The sequence below is a fragment of the Lemur catta genome, chromosome 1, assembly GCF_020740605.2.
Source record: "Lemur catta isolate mLemCat1 chromosome 1, mLemCat1.pri, whole genome shotgun sequence".
In the NCBI taxonomy this organism is placed as follows: Eukaryota; Metazoa; Chordata; class Mammalia; order Primates; family Lemuridae; genus Lemur; species Lemur catta.
Genome location: NC_059128.1, coordinates 225,314,329 through 225,341,673, shown reverse-complemented (window position 1 = coordinate 225,341,673; position 27,345 = coordinate 225,314,329). Strand labels below are relative to the sequence as shown.

The window sequence follows — 27,345 nt, the reverse complement described above, 5'->3', positions numbered from 1 at the left end:
TTATTTTTTTACCCTAGGCATACTTAATTGCTGGAAGCGTTTTTATTTGAAATGCTAAACTCAATATTGTTGTCAGTTTAGTCTTAGCAGAGTTTGGGTTGAAAACAAATCTAATTCAATGGTATTAGGTTCCCAAGCTCTGACTTAAATTTGTCTTTATTCTTATGTATCAAATATCACACACACATATAAACAAGCAAAATGAAGTGAAATCTAAACCCAATCCTTTTCAAGATTAAAAACACAAAGAATAAAAAATCTTCCCATGAAAAATCAGCATCAGAAGGTAATCCTCATGCATAGCAAATAGAACAAGAAGATTGAATGATGATCATTTACCATAACTGTCTTCCCTCATGGGGAGGTGGCTGATGACTGTTGGAGTTGAAGAGGAATGAAATGCCAGAGGTATCATCAAGACAGGCTGGCGTCTGGGGGAGGAATGACTCAAAGAGGTCGCCCTGACCAGGGCCACATCTTACCAAACTCAATTTGGGCAAAGTACCAGAGTTGGCTAGGATTTAAAGGACTGAATCAGACTAAGCAAACCCACAAAAAACTGCTAGAAATGCAACAATGCAAATTTACTACTTTGCGGAGAGAGATATAACTGCCTGGTGGATTGGGATAGTCCTCTTGGCTGGTCAGCACAGTATCTCCCAGTATAGGGCAATCCTCACAAGAAGACAAATTGTATTCAGAAAGTTGGTGTGTTTCTGGCAGGGGGCAGGTGTTGATGGGAAATCTCACTACACCTGTTACCACCTCTGATGAGTGGTCCCAGCGGAGGGCCCGGAATCCTCCCACTAACTGCCTAGGATGTGCTCCTGGACAACATCCCCTTTTCTAGATTTTGTGCGAGCCTTTGGTTAACACATTGTCATTCATATGTTAGTGCCATCAACTGGACTGTTGCTTTTTTATACATTCAGATGCACCTTAATTAGATTTCTAGACCTTGCTCTTTCTGCTTTGGACACATAGTTATTTAAGGTGATTTTTGTAAATGGCTAGTCTTATCCATTGTATTCTACCAGTGTAGCTGAATTCTTGTGAGCAGCAACTCACTATGACATAGACTAGCTGTTTTCTTTGTCTATTTATGATCAAACATGAGAATACTTTTGAAAAAGGGATGTTATAAGCAATGCTTGATGCTGCAAGAAAGATTTTACTGGAAAGGAATATAGAAAAATGAAAATGGCTTTATTTGTAGGGATGATAGCATGGCAGTGAGTGAATTTTTTGCTTTTAATATGATTTGTTAATGATGTATTTATGATGAAAAATAATGATGGATTTTAATGATACAGTAAGTAACATTAAAAATACTATATGTTCAATGGGCAGGGACCATGTTTTATTTCTCTTTAAATCCTGTTGGCATCTATGACAATCTCTTTTGCCTGAAATAAGTCTTCAAAAGAACATTTGATGCTTGTACTTATGCAGTTCTCAAGCTGCCTGATTCTCCCTTTGTTCTTTTAGGAAGAAGAAGACATAGAAATGGCTGTGATCTACCTTCAAAAGTTACTCCGGGGCAGAGTTGTTCAGAACATGGTGTGTAGGTTCAACCATTGGCCCTATGTTTCTCCTTTGAGAATAAATTTTTTAGATTTCATATGTGCTTGGTTTGTCAGGGCGAATTCCTTCTTGTACCCTGCTATCTTGTTCAGCTAGACTATCGAATTACCTACTCATGCCCTTCTAGTGCCCTCATTTATTCAGCTGGGTGTCACGGTGTCATGGAAGGAGAGAGAAAGGAGCATTTCTTCCTTAGAATTGCTAAATCCATAAATTTTTGCACTTAAATTTTGACTGTTAAAGCATCACAAACCAAGTGGAGTCCCTAATCTAATTTTTTACAAAGTCATATAACAATTATTTGAGTTTACATATAGCTGGCAATACCTACATTATAAATGAAATTGCTCAGTATTAAAAAGTGCAGTTTTGGACTTCCACTGTATATGCCCACATTATATATTCTTTGACAGAGTCTCGTTCTTTTGCCCAGGCTAGAGTGCCGTGGTGTCAGCCTAGCTCACAGCAACCTCAAACTCCCGGGCTCAAGCAATCCTTCTGCCTCAGGCTCCCAAGTAGCTGGGACTATAGGCATGCACCACCATGCCCAGCTAATTTTTTCTACATATATTTTTTAGTTGTCCAGATAAATTTCTTTCTATTTTTAGTAGAGACGGGGGTCTTGCTCTTGCTCAGGCTGGTATCAAACTCCTGACCTCGAGCAATCTTCCTGCCTCGGCCTCCCAGAGTGCTAGGATTACAGGTGTGAACCACCACGTCTGGCCTCTATATTCTTTGTTCTACATGTAGCATATCATTTTTTGCTAATTGTAATATCATTTTACAGGCAAGTAATCTGAGTCTGAGAGAAATTTAGTTAACTACCAGAAAATTCAATTCTGGTCTTCCTGACTGTAGAGCCTTAGATTATTTGTGTTTCTAGAGCAGGCACACTTCACTTAAAAATGGATTGATATAAAGCTTCAGTTATATATTTTTAACTGCATTCAGCAGTATTCTTTACTCTCCTTTCAGTATTTCCCCAAGAGAAAAGCCACAGTTAAGTTCAGACAGCAGATTGTGTATTATAAACCAGGGGAAGATTTATTGGAAAAGAAACTATGGCCATGAACAATGCCATCCCCAAGATTCTTCGGGAAGGAGCACAGGAAATGAGGGGAGGGTTCTAGTTTCTTAATATGACCACCTGTTCTCTGCCTGAGCAGCTGAAGGCACAGAAGAGCGGGCTGAGCACTGGCTCTGGGGAACACACCTGCTCTGTAGACCCCAAGGGACAGGACAGAAGCCACTGTTCCCAGGAGTCTCACAAGTGGCTGCATGAGACTCCTAGTGCTTGTCACAAATGAATGGTAACATGCAGGTCTCTCTTTGATTTGATTTGATACAGATGTTTGAAGGGAAAGAAAAGCGACTGGAGTTGATCCAGGAGTTGCGCACCAGCCACGCACTACAAGATGATGAAAAGCTGGTGAAAAAAGCTGAGAAGCAAGTGACCCTGGCCCTCCAGCGGGAGAGGAACTTGCATGAGCACAAGGTTTTCCCTTTTGTTCTTGTTATTTTCTTGTTACATTTCCCCCTTGATTTTTATCATTGCACAAGCAATATTATAAAAATGATAAATAAAATGATAAAAAAGAAACAGTCCCTGCAATCCTATCTCCCTGTCAGCATTCTTAAACAGTGCTGCTGCAGTCTGTAATTGGGACTGTGCCCTCAGTGAATTGAAGATGGTGTTATTTTCTTTTGTGAAAAAAACAAAATAAAAACCCCCAAAAAACTCCCAAAAGAAATACTGCCACCAATAACAAAAAAATGTAGTTTTTCAACTATAAGATTTTCTGCCTCCCATTTTTTCTTCAATATTTGGTAACTCTACTATATGTCAGTTAGTGAGGGATTAGCAGAATGAATAAGTAATAAAAACAACATGGAAAAAGCGAGAAATGAGATTTATTTGAAAATATCAACACTTGTTTCTGAGTTTTGGAGCTGTACATAGCTCATGTTGGTTAAACTGCGTATTAATATGTTACTACCTCAGGATGTCTGGCGCCTTTCATCATGCCCTCCCGGCTGTGTAACACCTGACACAGATGAGAATTGCAGCTTTATTTTAATTTCCTAGACACATTTCTCAGAAAGTATGAATTGCAGCTTTAAACCAACTGCTGTAAATGTTTTTCCTGCTCCCTTCCAGTATTTGTCTATACACACACACACACTTTTTAATGTTGTTGACCACAGTGTATATACACTTTTACTCCCTCTCCCACTTTTCTGTGAGCCAATCTGAAAAAGAACCAATTTACAAAGAGGTTAGTATTATAAGAAAGTAATACAGCAAAGTTAATATGACCCACCTCCAGTAATGCACATGACTCTTGTGCTGTGTGAACCCTGGGCACAAATGGTCAGCAGCTGGGAAATGACCACAACTTTATTTCTTTTACAAGGCATCAGCACCGTGGATAGTTGCTGAGCTGGGGGGAGCTGCCATGGGGAGAGGCAGGAAGAGAGCCACAGGCTGTAAGACCCAACAGAGGGATGGGAAAAGGAGAATGTAGGCATGTGTCCCTGAATGTAGACATCTTAGGGTCCTGGAAATGTTCAGACAGGGAGCAGAATGCCCTACAGCACTGGGTCCTGAGACTCTGGGTGGAAAAATGCCCTCCTTGGCCTATTGAGGTTTCTGATAATGGCCTTTAGCAGATGAGCTAAGCCAGCCCAGGCTTTTCAACTCATTTATCCCTTTTAGTGGATATACACATGACTGAGATCATGTCAGCTAAGCACTAAGGGAGAAGTTAATGGGAAAACCTGTCACTTAGCCAAGAACTCACCCAGCCTACCTTCAGTCGTACCTGTATACGCTGATGCTATGCAGGGGTCTGAGAGCGTGGGCACCTCACGTACACCTTCAGCAATGCTGATCCTCCCCCTCTATCCTTCTCTTTTATTTTTGTGGAAAACAGAGCAGAAAATGTACAATTTCCAATTATGTAATACATGACATGATATGACCACAGCAGAATCACCCTCCTAAATATTTTTCCTTAATTTCAAATTAGATTATACTACCTGAGCATACCCAAATTCCTTACTGAGAGAGGCTACACATGAGCATGTGGCCATCTCAGGATTTTAAAGGTTGCATCTGACCCCCAAGTGAGGGAGCTTATGCTCCCTGGAGACAAGGAGAGAATCCATTTGTGACCTTGGGCTGAATGTCTGCTGTTTATGAATGTGAGAAGTAGTGAGATGCTCTTAGTTTCACCCTTTCTTTCCAGCTCTCCCTGTTACATAAGTAAAGTTGAACTTTGTGGTTAGAAAGTATGTGTGGGTTGGGAGGTGGGTGAGGAAGAGGATGAGGGTGTTGGGGCTAACCACGACACTTCACACCCTGTCACCCCTCTCACCCTAGTGAGTATTCCTTCCCTTCAGATATAGATCAGAAGGGGAACTGAGCCCAGAGGGAGAACTGTGGGTGCTAAAGTAGCATATGACTGGAAGAAAAGCCGGTTCCCCTTATACCTGGGGATAGGAGAGGGAATGAGATGAAGTTTCAAAGGATAAATCATCTTAAAACACTTTTTTTCTTGTGTGCAAAGCGAGGACACAGGGTTCCATGAATAGGTACTGTGGCTTTCTCCTGGCCAAGAGCATCATGGGTCCCCTATTTTACTTCAATTGATCGCATAGACATTTAGTCTTTTTCCTGGGCTTTTTCAAAGATGGTTGTTAATGGCTTTGAAGTTATTAAAAGATTTGAAAGTTATCTACTTTCATCTTATTCAAGATCTTAAAATTCCCCAAACTTGTGTGAAAGGACATTAAAAAATTAAAAGATATCATGCATGAATTTCTAGGAGCTTCTATCTTGTTAAACTCTAATGTTGTCTTTAATAAAAACCTTGACATTTCCCTTCATGTCTGGGAAGACACACTTTATCTTCTGGAGAAACTTGAGAGAAAACAATTCTGTATGGTCATTAACACAAATGTCTTCCTAAATCCTTTTCATAATTTGAGGACTGTGATCCAACAGTGACTGGCGAAACAATCCACTTTCTCATGCCTATCTTCTCCTAGTAAGAACCTACAGGATAGGACCAATCTAGAGATAATATTGCTAATAAAAACTAAATGCATTCTGAAAGTGCATTGACTCAAGAGTTCTGAGTGATCCAGCACCCCTCCTAATAATCACTATTCAGAGTGGAATTTGTATCCTTAAAGTTATACTGTTCCTTTCAAGGAGTCATTGGTCAAAAACCATTTGGCTGGGCTGGAAGGAAGGGCCCTGGCAGACATGTTTGACTTCCTGTCCAAGGAGCTAGTGAGACTGCAGGAGGAGAGGAGGGTCCACGCCTTTGTCATGCTGGCCGATCGCCAGCGGAGGATGCGAGAAGCTGAAGAGAGTGGTCGGCGCCAGGTGGAACTGCGACACCAGTGGCGAGACGACCAGATATTTAAAGAGGCAAGTGGGGGCAGCTTGTGGAAGCTGCGTGGACGGAGCCAAGTCAAACCAAAGGAACCTCTTGACATGAAATGGCATTTGTTTTTTGTTTTTCATTTTATTCAACAGATCTGCATTGGGCTCCTACTATATGCCAAGCACTATGTGAAGGTGTTGTGGGATACTTTGAAGGGAAAGCATCAGACATGGTCCCTTCTCTCCTGGAGCTTAAATAACATGTAACATGTGCATAAGTGCAGAATTAGAAAATGTAATGAGTTCCATGAAGAAAAGAAATGAGGCCCAGAAACACATTTTAAGCAGGTTGCTTTGTTTACTATGTGGAGAACAGGCGGCAGGGAGGACGAAGAGGGAACAAGGAGCCTGGGAAGGAGCTGTTGACATAGTTAAGGCCAGAATGAGAGACAGGGAGACATCAAGTGTGACATCTGGCTTCCTCCAGATGTTGATGATGGTACTATTTTCTGAGGTAGGAAAGTTGAGACGGAAATAGGTTTAGGGGCAGGGGGTGGAATCAGGAATTCAGTTTGTATTTGGTTTGGGACATCTAAGTGGAGGTGTCATTTTAGTAGCTGGATATACAAGAGGAGATCTAGAAGAGAGGTTTTGGCTGAAAATATATTAATAAATTTGGGAGTTAATGTACCACATTGGCAAATTAAAATTCTGACCAAGGCAAAATGGATATGAAATTCCAAAGTGACCGAGATGCAAATTCAGAGGAAATTCTAGGAAACAATCATATCTCAAAGTAAACACACAAGTACATATATTGCTATGGGTGAACCACAGTAAACTTCTCACCTCTCTGCTATTTTATGACTCAGCTTTCTCATTGTTCCATATAGATGTGACTTACTTCCTGAATAAGAGGCTGGGTCTATGAGAGCAGTCATGTTGTATATTCCCTTTGTACCTTTCACAACACCAGCATAGATCCCTGTACGTAATAGACACTGAGCAAATATATTTTGGTTGGTTGGTCATTTGATTGATACTGTATTAAACTGGTCATTGAGACTCTCCCATAGAGAAGGCATAGGGATTCAAGGTTGGTGTTTTATAGGTAGATGTCTAGAAAGTGTCACTTACTCAGAGTCGTGCTGCAGTGCCAATCAAGAAACAGGTAATTGTTACTAAGTCCCAGGCATTCTCTTAGGTACAAAGATATATTCAGATATGAAAGAGAAAAGAGCCCTAGCCCCATGAAACTCACAGTCTGTTGAAGAGACAGCATGCATATACATTCAAGACTAAATATGCTGTAGTTGTTACTTATGATGCTTCTGTGTATATATTAATACCTGTAAAACATGCAAAACAGAACTATACTGCATATGGTTGCAAACTTATGGAGCAAAATAATAAAGAAAAGGAAGTGTTTATCCTGAAAGTCATGAAAGTGGAAAGGGGCTGTGGCCAGGAAGAACCCATGTGGCCTCTGAGGTACCAGCAGTGGCTATATGGGTTCTGGCTTCACCCAAATTCATTACACTGTATATTTATGTGCTCTGCACTTTTAAAAAGTCTATATTCTATTTCATAATTTCAAGAAAGCTTTAAAAAGCAGCAGCCCAGGACTGGTATTATAGTTCAATAAATTCATCAGAGACTTAAGATCCTTCTAGCTTTCTGCTCTTCTGTCCCTAAAGCATGGCCCTTGTGGCAATTTAAGATGACTGCTGGTATTCTAGCATTATGTCCCCATGAAATGAGAAATGAAAAGAGAAAGAAAAGGAGTCAGGTCTTTCCCTTTAAGAATTCTTTCTTTCTGGAAGTTGCACATATAACTTTTGTATATATTCCCTTGGCTGTAACTTGGTCATATGGCCATATCCAGCTCCTATGGGTGCTAGGAAATGTAGTCTTCATTTTTCTAGGCACCTGTTTGCCTAGCTAAAATCCAGGAGTTCTATTATTTAGGAGGAAAGAGGGAAAGACATTGGGAAATACTTCCTAGTATTTGCTGCAGTTAGGTTGTTTAACCAAATCACACTGCTGGTAAGAACAAAGCTGGGATCCAAACCAGGGTTATTGACTCTGAAGCACATGATCTTTCTGCAGTGCTGTATTGTCCACCCGCAAGTAAGATCCACAGTTCTAGAATGGGCTAAATGGGTAGGGGCTGCCCAGAATGAGTAGATAAGTGGATGAACGGACTGACCAGATGGTAAAAACAGGAATGATTGGTGAAGGGTCTGCTGACTTAATGAATGAAATACTAAAAACAAAAGTCAAGCAATGTTTGTGTATTGGTCTTGTCATTTTTACAATCATATTCCTGTTCTGAGTAAGTGGGGGTATTTTGGGGTTTTGCAGGTAGTTAAAGTTCACCAAAGTACTGTATCCTCCTACCTGGAAGACATAATACGGAACACTGAAGAGAATACTGCAGAAGAACAAGCCAGGGCAGAAATTGAGAAGATGGCCAAGGAAATCAATGACATTGCTTATGAAATGGAAAGCTGGTATGTACCCAGAGAGTACACTGTAGAATGGGCAGCCCATTTACTGGCACTCATATATATTTTTTCAAGAGCTCAAGATTTCACTACCAAAGGAGAAACAAATATATAACTCAAGCTTTAGTGTCCATTGTTTTATTATTATAACTCTTTAGAAGTCAACCCACCTATACCTTTGTATGGTAGGACATTGGGAATTATATTTTCAGTTATGCTCTGCAGTCTGGATTACTTCTATGTTACTTCGTTTAAGAATACTTGGAAGCATGAAAGTAATGTGAATCTGTGTGTGTGCCATTACTTGGATTTCATCCAAGGTTTCTGGCGTCCATGTATAAGCTGTATTTCTAACATTCCCTCCCTGGCAGGCAGGCTAAATGAAGGACAGACTCAAATCCAAATTTTCCATGGTATTTAACAAGCTTGCCAGGAATGTGATGTTTCAGATCACTTAATCAAGGAAAAGGTGATGGTGGGATTTGAGCAGTGGAGTTGCTTATACCACAAGGAAGATCTAAGTATAAATCAGCAACTCAAGTAAAGAACTAAAGGAAATAGTTTATTTTTTATTTTTTAGTCGAACTCATCTTCAGTCAGAGGAGATTGTTGCCGAGTTGGTTTATAGTTTTCTGATCCCAGAGGTGCAAAAAGACTTTGTCAAAGAAAAAGGTAAGCCAATATAAATGCTTTACTTTAGTATTTTCTAAAAGATCTAAAGATCTCAATATTCCAGAGATTTCAAACTAAACAGAGGCATGGGGAAATTTCTGAAGGGAAATCACTGAGTTTTCTTATTCCAGAGCTTGTCAAGTTCTCTTCAGGCTGTCTGATTCCAGAATATAAATGCCTCTAGTATAGGTGGGATGCAGTTTTAATAAGGTTGACTGAAAGCTCCCAAGTTTTCAGAAGAGGTGTATACATAAAGCAAATGTTGAGCATATAAAGGATTTTCACACTGTAGCAGCCTTTTTGAGGCAGAGGATGTGAACCATGCGTGCTGGAAAGCAGGGATGCTGAGAGGGTCTAAATCTACCCTGCTGCTCTGCCCAAACCCCAAATAGCTTATTTCTGCTGGAGCTGCACCCAAGTATAAATACCCTAATTCGTCATTTGTCATGAGTGGCATGTTTTTAAAGATTGATGCTTTTAGTTTATAAAGAAGAGAAAAATGTCCTAAAAAGAAAAAAAGACCCTTTTGCAGCTCTGAGAATATTGGTGGCAGGTCTGATCTTAGAGGGAGGGGCACAGACCAATATTTTTAAGTGAAAGAGCAGCTCAGAAGCTTTGAGAATTATGTAAGGTAATTCTGGGCAGGTTTAAGCAGGAAAGTATGCAACATCACAGATCGCTTACTCCGGGATAAAGGGATGGTAGAGTTCTAACACACTTGGAGAGAATAAAGAAATACCTTATCTTCCCACTACATGGTTGTAGCATAATTGTTAAACCAGTACCTCTAATTATAAGCATTTAGTTTGTTTCCAGTGTATTTTCCTATTACTAGCAGTGTTGCAGTCAATATATTTTACACATATCCTGGCCATGCTTATGAGAGAAAATTCCTAGCAGTATAATTGCTGGGCTATAGGGTGTGTACATTTTACATTTTGATAGATACTACCAAATTGCCCCACAAAACAATGGTTGACTTGTATCAACATTGTGTGACGGTGCCTATACCAACAAAATTTAATTTTAGTTTTAATTTTCAGGTCAGTTAGTACATATTTCTGTGTCATGTTATATTATAAAAGGGACATTATGTTTTCTAGATCTTTCAGAAAGTATGCAACTCCTTTCCCCTTGTCCTAGGTCCAAAGTGAGGTCAGCCTACATCAGAGCCATTTCACCTGTGGGAATTAAAGGAGAGGGACAAACAGCGGATTTAAGATCCCTCTAGTTTGATATCCACCCCCCAACTTCTCCTGGGGATGAGGGGAAGGATTTGGGGGAGGAACTTAAGCCAAATGAATCCAACAGGACTTGTCTGTGGGAAAGGTGGACTAGTCTTTAGCCTTTGCCCTTTATATTTATGCCAAATCAGAAAAGCCATATGGATAGGACCTTTTGTTTCTTTTTAAGTAAGAGAACCTATATGTATGATATATACTCTTTACCCCAAATTAAGATATATACAGACCATTCTGAGATATCTTACTTTTAAAAACCTGGTGGATCATTGGCAAGCCCTTAAAAAGGCCTGTCTATAGATATACAGTAACAGTACCTGCCAAATTTTAAATGCATGCTAAGTCCGAGGCAATGCACTAAGCATTTTAAAGTGTACATTATCTCTATTTCTTACAACAGCTGTAAGTGTATTCTCGTTTTTCAGTTAAGGAAATTAGTACTTGGACATAACTTGTCCAAAGCCTGCACTGTTTCAGCCATACTACTGTGAAGTGCTAACAGCTGCTATGTGAATTATCCTGTGTAAACTAGCTGATACCTGAATAGCAAAGAACCCACAGTGCCTCTTACTGTCCTTTACTAGCTGTATGGCTTTGGGTAAATTACCCAACCTCTCTGTGTCTATGTTTCTTCTTCTGAAAATGAGGATATTAACAATACTCTATTTTAGGATTGTAGGAGGATTAAATGAATAATTATACATCAACGGTTTTAAATAGTGGCTGGCACAAAGCAAGGACAAATGCAAACTGCTAACATCATCACCATCATCATCACCACTCCTTTCATAGGGCTTAGAGGCTTAGTATTTTCTTTTCTTTTTTTTTTTTTTTTTTAGATTTTTTTTTTATTTCAGCATATTATGGGGGTACAAAAGTTTAGGTTATGTATATTGACCTTGTCTCCCCTCCCCCCGGAATCACAGCTTCAAGCCTGTCCATCCCCTAGACGGTGCACATCACACTCATTATGTATGTATACACCCATCCCCTCCCCCCCCACATGTGCCCGACACCCAATTAATGTTATTCCTAAATGTGCTCTTAGGTGATGATCAGTGAAACCAGTTTGATGGTGAGTACATGTAGTGCTTCTTTTTCCATTCTTGGGATACTTCACTTAGTAGAATGGGGTTCCAGCTCTATCCAGGATAATACAAGAGATGCTATATCACCATTGTTTCCTATAGCTGAGTAATGCTCCATGGTATACATATACCACATTTTATTAATTCAGTCATGTATTCATGGGCATTTGGGCTGTTTCCACATCTTCACAATTGTGAATTGTGCTGCTATAAACATTCGGGTGCAGATATCTTTGTTATAGAATGTCTTTTGTTCTTTTGGGTAGATGCCCAATAATGGGATTCCTGGGTCAAATGGTAGGTCTACTTGTATCTGTTTAAGGTATCTCCGTATTGCTTTCCACAGAGGTCGCACTAGTTTGCAGTCCCACCAGCAGTGTATGAGTGTTCCTGTCTCTCCGCATCCACACCAACGTTTATTGTTTTGGGACTTTTTGATAAAGGCCATTTTCACTGGAATTAAGTGATATCTCATTGTGGTTTTGATTTGCATTTCCCCGATGATTAGAGATGTTGAGCATTTTTTCATATGTTTGTAGGGCATTCATCTGTCTTCTTCTGAAAAATTTCTATTCATGTCCTTTGCCCACTTTTTGATAGGGTTGTTTGATTTTTTCTTGCTGATTTTCCTGAGTTCTAAATAGATTCCAATTATCAGTCCTTTATCGGATGTGTAGCATGCGAAAAATTTTTCCCATTCTGTAGGTTGTCTGTTTGTTCTTGTGACAGTTTCTTCGGCTGTGCAGAAGCTTTTTAATTTAATCAAATAATTTAATTTAATTTAAGGTCCTATTTATTTTTGTTGTTGCTGTGATTGCTTTTGGGGTCTTAGTCATAAATGCTTTGCCTAGGCCAATGTCTATAAGAGTTTTTCCCACATTTTCTTCTAGAATTCTAATAGTTTCGCACCTTAAGTTTAGGTCTGTTATCCACCATGATTTGATTTTTATTAGAGGTGAAATGTGTGGGTGCTGTTTCAGTCTTCTACATGTGGCTATCCAGTTTTTCCAGCACCGTTTATTGAATAAGGATTCTTTTCCCCAGCGTATGTTTTTGTCTGCTTTGTCAAAGATTAGATGTCTATATGAGGATGGTTTAATATCTGGATTCTCAGTTGTGTTCCACTGGTCTGTGTCCCTGTTCTTGTGCCAGTACCAAGCTGATTTAATAACTATAGCCTCATAGTATAGTTTGAAGTCTGGTAAATTAATACCTCCCATTTTGTTTTTATTGCCTAAAACTGCTTTTGCTAAAGGGGGTCTTCTCTGGTTCCATACAAAGCGTAAAATTATTTTTTCTATATCTGTGAAAAATGATGTTGATAGTTTAATAGGGATTGCATTGAATCTGTAGATCACTTTGGGTAGTATAGACATTATAACAATGTTGATTCTTACAATCCATGAGCATGGTATAGTTTTCCACCTGTTTACTTGCTCTGCAATTTCCTTCCTCAGTGTTTCATAGTTCTCCCTGTAGAGGTCTTTTACCTCCTTAGTTAAATATATTCCTAGGTACTTTATTTTCTTTGTTGCTATTGTGAAGGGTATTGAGTCTTTGATTTGGTTCTCAGTTTGACTGTTATTGGCATATATGAATGCCTCTGATTTGTGTGTATTGGTTTTGTATCCTGAGACTTTACTGAATTTATTTAACAATTCTAGGACTCTCTTGGTCGAATCCTTGGGATTTTCTAGATATAATATCATAGCATCAGCAAAGAGTGATAGTTTGATCTCTTCTGTCCCCATTTGGACACCCATGATTCTGCTCTCTTGCCTGATTGCTCTTGCAAGGACTTCTAGAACTATGTTGAATAGCAGTGGGGACAGTGGGCAACCTTGTCTGGTTCCAGTTCTAAGTGGGAATGCTTTCAGTTTTTCCCCATTCAGTATGATGTTGGCTGTGGGTTTTTCATATATGGCTTGTATCATTTTTAGGTAGGCCCCGTCTATGCCTATTTTGTTAAGCATTCTTATCATAAAAAGGGTGTTGAATTTTGTCAAATGCTTTTTCTGCATCTATTGAGAGGATCATATGGTCTTTGTTTTTGCTTCTATTTATGTGGTGAATTACATTTATAGATTTGCGTATATTGAAGCATCCCTGCATCTCTGGGATTAAGCCCACTTTGTCGTGATGGATTATTTTCTTGATAAGCACCTGGATTCGATTTGCTAGGATTTTATTGAGAATTTTTGCATCTATATTCGTAAGGGATATTGGTCTGTAGTTTTCTTTTTTTGTTGCGTCCTTTCCTGGTTTTGGTATCAGAGTTATGTTGGCTTCATAAAATGTGTTGGGGAGGATTCTGTCCTTCTCGATGTTGTGGAATAACTTTTGTAGGATAGGCACCAGTTCTTCTTTGTAGGTGTGGTAAAATTTTGGTGTGAAACCATCTGGTTCGGGGCTTTTCTTTTGGGGAAGGTTTTTTTCTTGCTGCTTCGATTTCAGTTCTTGATATTGGTCTGTTCAGGAATTCTGTTTCTTCTTGGTTGAGCCTAGGGAGGCTGTGCATTTCCTCCACATTTTCCAGTTGATGTGCATAAAGTTTTTTGTAGAATTCATAGATGATATCTTATATCTCTGTGGCATCAGTTGTAATTTCTCCTTTCATGTTCCTGATGAAGGTTATTAGAGACTTTTCTTTTCTGCTTCTTAGTTAGTCTAGCCAAAGGCATGTCGATTTTGTTTACCTTTTGAAACAACTAACTTTTTGTTTTATTAATCTGCTGTATAGTTTTCCTGTTGTCCATTCCATTTAGTTCTGATTTGATCTTATTAATTTCACTCCTTCTGCTGGGTTTGGGGTTGGTCTGTTCTTCTTTCTCCAGCTCTTTGAGTCTATTCATTAGGTTGCCTATTTGTAAATTTTCTGTCTTTTGGACATAGGCATTTATGAAAATAAACTTTCCTCTCAGGACTGCTTTAGCTGTGTCCCACAGATTTTGATAACTTGTGTCTCGTTTGTCATTTAGTTCAAAGAATCTTTTGATTTCCGTCTTGATTTCCTCATTTATAAAATAATCATTCGGGAGAAGGTTGTTTAGCTTCCACGACTTTGAGTAGAAATGAGAATTTCTGTCTGGGTTGATTTCTACTTTTATTCCACTGTGATCTGAGAAGATGCATGGTATAATATCTATTTTTTTAAATTTTTTAAGACATGCTTTGTGTCCTAGGATATGGTCAATCTTAGAGAATGTTCCATTAGCTGATGAGAAGAACGTATATTCAGTGGATTTTGGATAGAATGTCCTATAAATGTCAGTCAGGTCCATCTGTTCTAGCATTCTGTTTAAGTCCATTATTTCTTTGTTTATTTTCTGTTTGGAGGATCTGTCCTCTGCTGTCAGTGGGGTGTTGAAGTCTCTGGCTATTATGGTGTTGCTGTTTATCGTTTGGTTTAGATCAAATAGGGTTTGCTGTATGAATCTGGGTGCTCCTAAGTTGGGTGCATACATATTAAGTATAGTTATGTCTTCTTGTTGCACTGTACCCTTCACCATTAAATAGTGACCATCTTGGTCTTTCATTACTTTTGTTGATTTAAAAACTAAGTTATCTGAAATTAAAACCATCACGCCAGCCTTCTTTTGGTTTCCGTTTGCTTGAAATATCGATTTCCACCCCTTTATTTTGAGTCTAAATGAATCTTTGCAGGTTAGATGAGTTTCCTGGAGACAGCAGATACTTGACTTTTTTTTTTTTTATCCATTGGGTCAGCCTATGTCTCTTGAGTGGGGAGTTCAAGCCATTCACATTTATTGAGAGAACTGATGGGGGGGGCAGATTTGTGTTCATCCTGTTGGGTAGAACTTCATTGCTATGTTTTCTCTCTTGAGCCATTGTGGTATCTGGCCTTTGATCTTTAGCTTTTGAGTAGTTTTGCATTCATGAGTGTTTCTTGTGCTCGCCTGTGTGCAACTCTGTTTTGAGGACTTCTTGGAGAATTCCCTCAGTCTTTGTTTACCTAAGAATGTCTTAATTTTTCCTTCATATACAAAACTTAGCTTTGCTGGGTACAAGATTCTAGGCTGGGCATTATTCTGTTTCAGAAGAGGGAGAATGGGGCCCCAGTCTCTTCTTGCTTGTAAGGTATCAGTTGAGAAATCTGGCATTATTCGGATGGCGTTTCCTTTGTAGGTTACTTGTTTCTTTCACTTTACAGCTCGAAGAAGGGCTTCCTTAGTGGATATTTTGGTCAGTCTTATAACTGCATGACGTGGTGTCTTCCTATGTGCAATGAATCTCCCAGGGGTCCTTTGGGCCTCTTGAACCTGTATATCTAGAGTTTTAGCAAGGTCTGGGAAATTTTCCTCAATTATATCTTCAAATAGCTTTTCCAACCCTTGCGTATTATCTTCTTCACCCTCAGGAATGCCCATAACTCTCATGTTAGGCTTCTTCACATAATCCCACATTTCTTGCAGACTTTGGTCTTTTCTCTCATTTCTTTTCTCTATCTCTGTGACTGACTTATTTAATTGGAAGGTGTTATCTTTGATCTCTGAGATTCTTTCTTCTGTTTGATCTACCCTACTCTTGAGGCTTTCCACTGTGTTTTGTAGTTCCCTGAATAAATTCTTCATTTCCAGGAGTTCAGTTTGGTTTTTCTTTAATATTTCAATTTCTTTAGTGAATTTTTCTTCCAAGTCCTGGATTTTTTTTAATGGTTTCTTTGTGTTGATTATCCATTTTTTCTTGCATATTGTTGAGTTTTCTTACGATCCGTGTTTGAAATTCTTCTGGCATTTTTGTGTTCTGAATTTGGTTAATGTCTATTGCTAGAGAGCTGGTGTTCCTCCTTGGAGGTGTGCTTCCCGTTTGATTCATCATACTTCCCAAGTTCTTTCGCTGATTCCTTCCCATTTGGATCAGCTGTTGCTTCTTACCTTTAGATTTTCGTTTAGATAATGACATACCCTGTTTAGTCTGTGGGCCAGTAGGTGGCATTTGTGGGTGAGATTCGACCACACCCTATATGATGAGTCAGTAGATGCAGTAAAAGTGTGTGCAGAATGACCTCCCTGTCAGTAGGTGGCGCTTGCTGGGAGGAGCAGGCTGCAGTGTTGTTTTGGGGTCCTGTAAGCTGCTCTTGTTCCTCTGGAGAGGCACTTCACGTGGTGGGTGGGGCCCTGGGACTTCCAGGTGTGTCTTTATTCTGTACCTCATTGGGGACAGGTCAGGGAGTGAGTCTGGGCAGAGCTGGGTTGGGTGAGCCTGGCCTCAAGCTCCACAAATGCTGTAAGCAGGGGTCAAAGGTCTGTTCTTTGCCTCTGGGCAGAGCTGCCAGGGAGGGACTGGAATGGCCCCAGTCAGCAGAAAACTCTGCGTGTGGGGTGGGGCTGTCTGAGACCTACAGTCTAGAGCAGGCCTTGCTCCTTTCTACCCTCCCCTATTCCGCAGTTTCTCCCAGGCCTCTGCCAGCAGGCAGGACCTCAAGCCAGTGTATCTACCCTGGCTGTCATGCAGGCCAGGAGGTTCCCTGCCCAGGATCACAGCCTAGGCTGGACGCACGACCTTCCTGTGTGAGGAGGATTGCCCCTCATGCATGCTGAAGGCACATACACTCAGTAGGGTCGTTCACAAATATCCCTTCTGTGCCCCAGAGCAATGTGATTGAGACCTGGGTGTATGGGATCTGGTCTGCAGGCCTGTCCCCTGGGCCCTGGAGATCAATCCCTGACCCTTCCAGGGAGAGGAGTGCTGGTCTCAAGTCACCCAGGGGGTTCCCAAGCTGGATCGGTCTCTCTGCCTCAGGATTTGCCTCACTCTCCTGGAGTCACCAGGCAAGCTGCACCTGGGAGGGCTGGTGGGTAGGGAGCTCACAATCTGAGTACCCCTCAGTCTACTGTAGGTCCCCTAAAAGAAAGGCCCTGTTCCCTGCAGATGTCTCTCTGTGGTGGCTAAATTGCCTCTGTCGGCAGCTGCCGGTAGGGAAAGGGCAGGGGAGAATGAAGCAATATGGTGCTTGCCGATTGGCTCGGGTCTGCAGACTGGGAGGTGCCCCGAGGGAGCTGGGAGCCTGGTGCCCTGTCTGCAAGAGGCTCACAGCTCATTGGTGGTGGCTGTTTCTGGGCTGGTGTGGGCAGGTCTCTCCTCAGGAGCCCACCCGCATTCCACAATGCAAGGGAGGGGAAATGTAACTGCTCCACCTATGCTTGTTGCTGGTCTCCAAGCCTCTTGGGGGCCTTTCTCCTTCCAGTTCTCCTCTGCAACTTCTTCCTGTGGAGTCTCCTGTAGTTTCAGGCACCCTTCCTTCCGACCCTCGTCTGATCTATGTTTGTCTGCCTGTTTATTTTTTTTCACTTTCTTCTAAAATCTGTCTTTCTTGTAGAAGCACTCTGGCTGGCAGTTTTTCTTGTCCGCCATCTTGATTCAATCCTAGATGTTTAGTATTTTCTTTACTAAGCCTTGATAATAAATATTCTTAGAATTTGGAACTAGGGTCACGTTCTAAAACCATGAGCTCAGAAACTCATCATCCATCAACAAGTGTCCTCCATGTTAGAAGTGTGAGACAAGGCCTTTATTTTTCAGTCATTTACAATCTAGGTAGAAAACAAAATGTAACTCACATGAATGCTTTAATGCTGAGCGGGTTGGTATGAACTCAAGTGTCGTAAGTGGTAAATGTGGGCTGACAGAATCAGAGGAGGAGCTTCCTGGGGGAGCTGGGACTTGAGCTGGGCTTTGCCACCAGGGTCGGAATGGGAGTGCAGGCACTGCAGGCCTGGGCAGCTGCTGAGGGGGCTGGAAGCCAGCCTGGTGGGGAGCAGTGTGATGGGCTGAACTAAAATGTGGGAACAGAGGGAGCAGAAAGAAGTAAGACTTGGGTTTCATTTACCTTTAGGAGGTGTCCTTCTAAAGCAGAGAACAGGTAACTTTTATTTAACCCAATCAGCCCTAAGTCAGAAAATAATGAAGTTTGCAACATTATCATTCCTATCGGTACTCTCTTGAAAATATTTGGGAATGGTTTCATTCAGACTTTCAGAATAAAAATTCTTCTGTCACTTTGGCACAGTGAGGAACGCACAGCGGAAACATATTCTTGCAGCCCATCAGATCATCCACAGGCACACGGAAGCCATGGTCCAAAAGAGAGTAACTGAGCAACAGCAAGGTGAGGTCTCAGATGCTGACGTCTTACCTGAGAAAGAAACTCAAAATGAGGAAAACAGCTAAGGTGAGTTTAATTTTTCATCTGGAAGGAAGCAGAGAGAGAGAGGAGGAAAAGCAGCATCATGAAAATGCGAAAAGATTGTTTATTATTTAAGAAAATTAAGTACTTAAAATTGGCACATTTCATCTAGGTTGTAGCATCTACAATCGAAATTATTAGAGAATTAGAGTTGATATTACAGCAGTTGGATTCTTGTGATCCAGAAAATAGGACTTCAGATTATTTGTGTGGGTTCTTTTAGCAAGGATTGTACCCCATCATAAATAAAGCTACAGACTGTGTCAGCATTATTAAAAAAGCTTGTCCTTACAGAAGTAGAATGCATTGTGCTGGCTGTAAGCACAGCACGAGACACAGAACCTGCCCAATTCTAGCCCAGACGCCTTCTGTAATGCTCACTGGGGCGTGGTCTTAGGCTCAGCTAAACACTCACACTCACAACGCTAACATAGGCCACATTTGGCATAATCCACTTAGAAAGATGTAAAACAGGAAACACAGTTTCCAGCAGGGCAACCTCAGACATTTCTGTTCCTGTAGGAGCCCTTGCCATATACACACAGAACACAGCTATTTTCTTAGACCTCAGGTTACAGAGCTCAGGTACGAGGAAAAGACGTTCACATTGAGTGGGTACAGGAGCTTCCCTGCCTTAAAAGCCTCATACCCCAGGGGCCAGAATCTCTTATAATAATTCCGAGGTATAGCTTCCAGGGTCCCCACAATGGATTTGCCCAGTTACAAAAGTCAACACATTCACAGAAACTCAAAGCTACAGTTTCCTATTAGATATTAATCATAGTTTATAATCCTCCCAGTCCTGATGCAATTTACCAATCAGGGGTCATTTTTACCTTAAGTAGTTAAAGTTGCTTAGTAACATAGTTGACACACACTCCCTTATCAGGTCACTAGGAAGACAAAGCTAGAGAGTGCATTGAAAGTAAAATCCTTATGAGAAGGGGAAATGGAGTTAACTTTGCCTGTACCTTCTCCCTCAACCCTTCCATGGGAGTGGCACATCTTTTGCTATTTTGCCTCAAGGGTGTGCTAACTATCAGGTTGGGGGAAAGTACCAAGGCTGGGGGAAAGTTTAGCTTAGCATTTGGAAGGTTTGGGTCTTAGCCAGCTCTGCTACTAACTGTATATCTTACACAAATAATTTCCCTTCACTTGAGGTTTGCCCATGAACATGTTACTGAAAGACCTTCTGCAGAGCAATCTATTGTAACCTTAAGTCCCAATCAAAGGGGATTATGGAAGGAGGGTTAAGGTGAGGGGGAAGTTAAGAAAGACAGCAGAGAGAAAACTGGCAAATTGATTCTTAAATATCAAGCTCTGGCTGTAAATTATAGCAAAAAAGCTTTTATCTTTAATAATAAAATATAAACTTCTAAAATCATTGAAAATATATGCCATGTATGTATGTATATATATTTTTTATTTTATTTTTTGAGACAGTGTCTCACTCTTTTGCCTAGGCTAGAGAGCAGTGGTGTCATCATAGCTCACTGCAACCTCAAACTTCTGGGCTCAAGTGATCCTCCTGCCTCAGCCTCCTGAGTAGCTGGGACTACAGGCACAGGCCACCATGCCTGGCTAATTTTTTGTTTTTTCTTGTAGAGATGGGGTCTCACTGTGTTGCTGGTCTTGAACTCCTGGCCTCAAGTGATCCTGCTGCTTCAGCCTCCCAAAGTGTTAAGATTATAGGCATGAGCCATCATGTCCGGCCTTAAGCCATGTATTTACGTATAATGTTATATATTACCTATAAAATATAAATTCAAAGACCAAAGTATTTTGCCTTATTATTATGATAAAAGTAAGCCTTAGGGTTGGGGTAGTCATTTTTATGATATGCAAATTTAATGAGATTAATAATTTACACAGTTTGAATTGAATAAATCTGCATTTACTTCTGATTATGATGTCTGCTCTATCCATGGTGACCAGTGAAATCAAGCTAGAGGAGTACAAAAATCATCTTCTATTTTATACTTAGTGAAAATAAAGTACATTTCATTAAAACCTATGTAAAGTATACATGATAATTATAAAACCTAGTTGCAAAAAAAAAAAAAAAATCCAGTTGCCAGCTAACTACAGACACTCAGCAAAAGTGATAGACCAATAAATTAAATGGTTGGAAATTGATGCTTAGTTAACTAGCCCCCAAAAACAAATGTAAGATTACTTAATAATGTGTAGGGAAAGAGGCAGCTGGCATGGACCACTGACTTAAAAATATATATATTTTCAATCAGCTTGAAGGCACAAAGAGCTAATAAAATAATGAAGAATTTCTGGGCCAAAATCTAGGAGAAGACAGAAATTCAGAGAGTTGGGTCTGGCATTTGGAGCCATTTTTCTCCTGGGTGAATATGCCAATTCTAGAAAATGTGGCCAGAAGGCTGAGTGATGATTTTAAAAGTTTTGCAAAACTAGGGGGACAAAAACATGGAGAAAAGCTTGAGGCCCTGATAAACCGCCCCCATTTGGGTAGGGACTCCAAAGGGTGTGCCCTAGTAGTAAGGGTGAACTGGAAGTGAATTGTCCCTGGCATGTACTACAGTTTAGCTTCTAATCTGAATGATCTAAAAAAATCTCAGTCCCAGAAATTGAATTAATGTGATCTTTCCTTCCTATTGCCTCAAAGAACCTGTCAGAAATAAAACTTAATTGCTACTTAGAGAAAGTTAACATCATTCTAGACCTCAGTTTATTTTCACAAGCAAACTTTCATATACAATTCCTAGAACACAATCAAGAATATTCAAGTACATGAGGAGACACGACAACTGGAACAAGCAGCAGCAGAAACAACATATGACAGAAACAGAATTAAAGGGATCTAAAATATTAGAATTATTAGACATAGACTTTAAAATAACTATGTTTACTGTTATGGACTTCTCTAGAATAGTGAGAAAACTAAATTTCTATTGTTTAATACATCCGGTCTATGGTAATTTATTTTGACAACCCCAACTGCCTAAGACAGATTTTGGTCCCAGGAGTGGGGTGCTACTGTAACAAACACCTAAACATGTGAGAATGGCTTTGGAACTGGGTTATGGGTAGAGGCTGGAAGAGTTTTGAGGTGCATGCTATACATATGAACATTAAGGGTGATTCTGGTGAGGTCTCAGTTACCCATGTGGAATATGTTATTAGAATCTGAAGGAAAGGTAACCCTTGTTATAAAGTGGCAGAGAATTTGACTGAACTGTGTTCTACTGTTTCATGGAAGATAGAACTTGCAAGCAATAAAATTGGATATTTAGCTGAGGATATTTCTAAGCAAAGTGTTAAAGGAGCAACTTGGTTCCTCCTGATTACTTATAACAAAATGCAAAAGGAAAGAGATAAATTGAGGAAGGAATGGTTAAGCAAAAAGAAACCAGAATTTGAAGATTTGGGAAATTCTCGGCCTACTCATATCAAAAAAAATGAGAAAGCTTGTTCTGGTAGAACACTAAGGGTGTGGCGAACAGGTAGAGTTTATGGGATTATATGAACAGAAACACTGCCAATTTTAACTGAAGGAGACAGAGATGGGATGAAATTAAAGAAGGCTATTGAACTTCTTGAATTTGACAGGATAGGACTATAGAGCTATTCGTTCAGCTGCAAATGTGCACTATTCTTCAAGAAGAAGGAAAAAGGAGCCCAAAAGAGATTCAAAGACCATCAGGGCCATCACCTCAGTTTCAAAAGGCTGGACAGCCTCCACCCAGATCCTTGAGGGCAGGACCACCTGGTGGACCCAGGCCCAGCAGAGCCACGGGGGCAGGATCCTTACCTAGAGCTACAGAGAGGGACATCACAGAGTGAAAGGAGCAGGGACACCTCATAGAGCTGTGGGGATGATGCTGCAACCCCCGTGGGCCTAGAAGGTAGGACACTGAGCCAGAGAGGATTAGTCTCAAGCCTTAAGATCCAGTGGAATTTGCCTTTCTAGGTTTTGAACTTGTTTGGAACCCATCACCCTTCCTTCCTTCTCTTTTCTCCTTTTTGGAATGGGAATATCTTTCCTATCCCTGTCTCCCATGATTGTATTTAGGAAGCACATAATTTATCTGGTTTCATATGTTCACAACTGGAGAATTTTGCCACAGGGTTAATTGTACCTTGAGTCTAGTCTCACCCATATCTCATTTAGATGATACTTAAAGAAGACTTTGGACTTTAGACTTTATTTTTTTTATTTCAAAATTTTATGAGGTTACAAATGTTTAGTTTACCTATATTGCATTTGCACTGCCCAAGTCAGAGCTACAAGCATGCCCATCCCAGACAGTGCACACCACACCCATTAGATGTGCATTTACCCATCCCCTCCTCCTCCCTCCCACCTGCCCAACATCTGATGAATGTTACTTTCATATGTGCATATAAGTGTTGATCAATTAGTAACAATTTAATGGTGAGTACCTGTGGTGCTTGTTTTTCCATTCTTGTGATACTTCACTTAGTAGAATGGGCTCGAGCTCCATCCAGGATAATACAAGAGGTGCTAGTTCACCATTGTTTTTTGTGAGTAAGTAGAACAGATGGAAAACCATACCATGTTCATGGATTGGCAGAATCAACATTGTTAAAATGTCTATACTACCCAAAGTGATCTACAGATTCAATGCAATCCCTATTAAAATACCAGTGTCACTTTTCACAGATCTAGAAAAAATAATTTTATACTTCGTATGGAACCAGAGAAGACCCCGTATAGCCAAAGTAACCTTAAGCAAAAAGAACAAACTGGGAGGTATCAATTTATCACACTTCAAGCTATACTAGAAGGCTATAGTAACCAAAACAGCATGGTACTGGCACAAGAATAGAGACATAGACCAATGGAACAGGACTGAGAACCCAGACATAAAATGATCTTCATACTGCCATCTGATTTTTGACAAAGCAAGCAAGAACATACACTGGGGAAAAGAATCCCTATTCAATAAATGGTGCTGGGAAAATTGGATAGCCTCATGTAGAAGACTGAAAACAGAATCTGCACCTCCTACCTCTCACAAAAATCAACTCACGGTGGTTAACAGACTTAAACCTAAAGCATGAAACCATAAGAATTCTAGAAGAAAACATTGGAAAAACACTTATAGACATCATCCTAGGCAAAGAATTTATGAATAAGACCTCAAAAGCAATCACAGCATCAACAAAAATAAATAAATGGGACCCGATCAAATTCTGCACAGCCAAAGAAACCATCACTAGAGCAAATAGACAACCTACAGAATAGGAGAAAATATTTGCATGCTATACATCTGATAAAGGGCTAATAACAAGAATTTATATAGAACTCAGAAAAACCAGCTAGAAAAAAATCAAACAACCCCATTAAAAAGCGGGCAAAGGACATGAACAGAAATTTTTCAAAAGAAGACAGATGAATGGCCAACAAACATATGAAAAAATGTTCAACATCTCTAATCATCAGGGAAATGCAAATCAAAACCACAATGAGATATCACTTAATTCCAGTGAGAATGGCCTTTATCAAAAAGTCCCATAACAACAAATGATGGCGTGGATGCAGAGAGACAGGAACACTCATACACTGCTGGTGGGACTGCAAACTAGTGCAACCTCTGTGGAAAGCAATATGGAGATACCTTAAACAGATACAAGTAGACCTACCATTTGACCCAGGAATCCCATTATTGGGCATCTACCCAAAAGAACAAAAGACATTCTATAACAAAGATATCTGCACCCGAATGTTTATAGCAGCACAATTCACAATTGCGAAGATGTGGAAACAACCCAAGTGCCCATCAATACATGAGTGGATTAATAAAATGTGGTATATGTATACCATGGAGTATTACTCAGCTATAAAAACCAATGGGGATATAGAATCTCTTATGTTCTCCTGGATACAGCTGGAACCCCATTCTACTAAGTGAAGTATCCCAAGAATGTAAAAATAAGCACCACATGTAGTCACCATCAAATTGTAGGAATAACATTGATCGGGTGTCGGGCAGATGTGGGTGGGGGAGGGGATGGATATATACATACATAATGAGTGCGATGCGCACTGTCTAGGTGATGGACACGTTTGAAGCTCTGACTCGGGGGGTGGGGCAAGGGCAATATACATAACCTAAATTTTTGTACCCCCACAATATGCTGAAATAATAAAAAATAAAAATAAATAAATAAATAAAAAGTTTCAGGACAGCAAAAGAAACAACATGATGAAGAGACAACCTACAGAATGGGAGAAAATATTTGCAAACCACACATCTGATAATAGGTTAATATTCAAAATATAAAAGGAACTCAAACAACTGAATAGCAAGATAACAGATAGCCCAATTTAAAAATGGGCAAAGGACCTGAATAGATAGTTCTTAAAAGAAGACATAGGAATGGCCAACAAGTATATGAAAAAATGCTCAGTATCACTAATCATTAGAGAAATGCAAATTAAAGCTATAATAATCACTTTATACTGTTATGTTAGAATGGCTATTACCAAAAAGATGAAAGATAAGTGTCGGCAAGGATGTAGAGAAAAAGGAAACCTTGCACACTGTTGGTAGGAATGTAAATTACTACAGCCATTATGGAAAACAGTATGAGGTTGCTCAAAAAACTAAAAATAGAACTACCAGATGATCCAGCAATCAACTAGATATATATCCAAAGAAAATGAAATCAGTATGTTGAAGAGATATCTGCACTTTCACTGCAGCATTATTCACAATAGCAAAAATATGAAATCAACCTGTATCCGTCAACAAATGAATAGATAATGAAAATGTGGTATATATTCACAATTGAATACTATTCAGCCTTAAAAAAGAAGGAAATCCTATCATTTGTGACAACATGGATGAACCTAGAGGACATTATGCTAGGTGAAATAAGTCAGGCACAGAAATACCAGCATAATACCAGGCATAATGCATATGCATACATACACATATGATATCACTTACATGTGGAATAAAAAAAATGTTGAATTCTATGGCAGTGGAGAATAGAATGGTGGTTACCAGGGGCTGATGGGGTGGGGTGGTTGGAGAGATGTTGGTTAAAGGATACAAAATTTTGGTTAGACAGGAGGTATAAATTCAAGAGGTCTATTGTACAACATGGTGACTATAGTTAATAACAATGTATTGTATTTTGAAAATTGCTAAGAGTAGATTTAAGTGTTCACACCACAAAAAAATGACAAGTATGTGAAGTAGTACAAATGTTAATTAGCTCAACTGAGCCATTCCACAATGTGTATATATTTCAAACCATCATGCTGTGTATGACAAATATATAATCTTTCTTTGTCAATTAAAAATATTTTTAAAATAGTAAAATGTGTTTTGCAGTAAGTCAAAGTGAAATGGAAAGGTAATCAGAAACAGTGATTTTATGACCTCCAATGTCTACACATCAACTTTACTTTTCCCAAACAAATGTTCCACAGAAAATGGCTCTTCAGGACATTCATAAGCATGACATTTGTGAAATCTGCTCCTGATATTTGCAAGACCCAGTCAAAGATATAAATTGAAGCTTCATATCATATGAAAATATTGTATTTAAAAGTTATAAATCAAGCCAACATATTATTAGATAAAATGTATTCTACCCACCTACTTTGACAAACATACTTTAAGATGATAAAATTGAAAAATGGGTAAGCAGCAATAGTCTTTATATGATTGAAAGATGGCAAAAATCAAATATGAGTAATTTAATTATTATGGTACATGTCTGGTTGTTCTGTTGATAGTCAAGTGATGTTTGGGTAATAAAATAAGGGTATAAGTTTTAAAAAGTTAGAAATATATATGCACGTATACAAACACATATATGTGTGCATTATTCCTGCAATATACACAGAATATTTCTGAAAAGATTGAAAGAAATTGGTAAATAGTCATTGCCAGGCATGCAAACTGGGGACTGGAAGTCACACTGAGGGGCCAGAGACTTACCTTCCTCACGTTGATATCATTATGCAGTTTGGATTTTTTATGATGTCTCATATTAAGTTTTCAATGATAACCCAGTTAACGTAAAGCTTTTTTTAAAGTGCTAGAATTTAGAAAAAGACACTGTGAGGTAAGGTACATCAGATCCATAGGGCTCATGAGTGGCAAAGCTAGGTTATGTCTGGGGTCGTCTGACTTCAAAGCTGGGGCTCTATGTCATTGCATCACAGTAATTTTTTTGATGTATTGATCTGGTAGTGAGTATCTCTAAAAGATGACATAATCATAAACATATGTTTTTTTTTTTTTACAGATTGCAATTTTTTTTTTTAAAAAAAGAAGCCATACAAAGCATCATAAAGAATTCCAGGAGGCTGTGCTTCTCCCACAGTGTGCTGCTTTCATGGGCTTGTTGATGTGTGATTCATGAGAAGAGAGATTTATTTTCCTTAAGCTCTCAATAATTGTAAATGATTATCATTAACAAGAAAGAGTTTTATTCTCTTTGGTATTTTCTAGATGCACTACTTCAAGAGAAATTTTCTTAAGTCTCATTTCAACATTTTGTTAACTGTAAGGATATTCTGGCTTATTGAATCAAACAAAAAGAAATGTTGCTGAATATTTCTTAAGTATTTTTGGTTTGCTTTTTATAGGACATTGGCATTATCTACTAAGGTAGATACCCCATGACTCAGCATTTT

The 27,345-nt window shown here is 39.5% G+C and overlaps 1 protein-coding gene across 3 annotated transcripts in view; it reads left to right on the top strand.

Moving 5' to 3' along the window:
- CFAP91 (cilia and flagella associated protein 91) overlaps window positions 1-26,986 on the top strand; it is a 61,661-nt gene extending 34,675 nt beyond the window's left edge. For 2 of the 3 annotated variants that reach the window (XM_045540193.1, XM_045540195.1), the window contains 7 exons: window positions 1,489-1,560; window positions 2,933-3,079; window positions 5,801-6,022; window positions 8,342-8,490; window positions 9,065-9,156; window positions 18,516-18,677; window positions 26,955-26,986. In XM_045540193.1, coding sequence (XP_045396149.1) covers window positions 1,489-1,560; window positions 2,933-3,079; window positions 5,801-6,022; window positions 8,342-8,490; window positions 9,065-9,156; window positions 18,516-18,676 — 843 coding nt within the window. In that variant the 3' untranslated portion in view covers window position 18,677; window positions 26,955-26,986. Of the gene's footprint in view, window positions 1-1,488; window positions 1,561-2,932; window positions 3,080-5,800; window positions 6,023-8,341; window positions 8,491-9,064; window positions 9,157-18,515; window positions 18,678-20,297; window positions 20,336-26,954 lie in introns of those variants that run through there. The other variant, XM_045540194.1, reaches the window with a different exon arrangement.
- The last annotated feature ends 359 nt before the right edge of the window (window positions 26,987-27,345 follow it).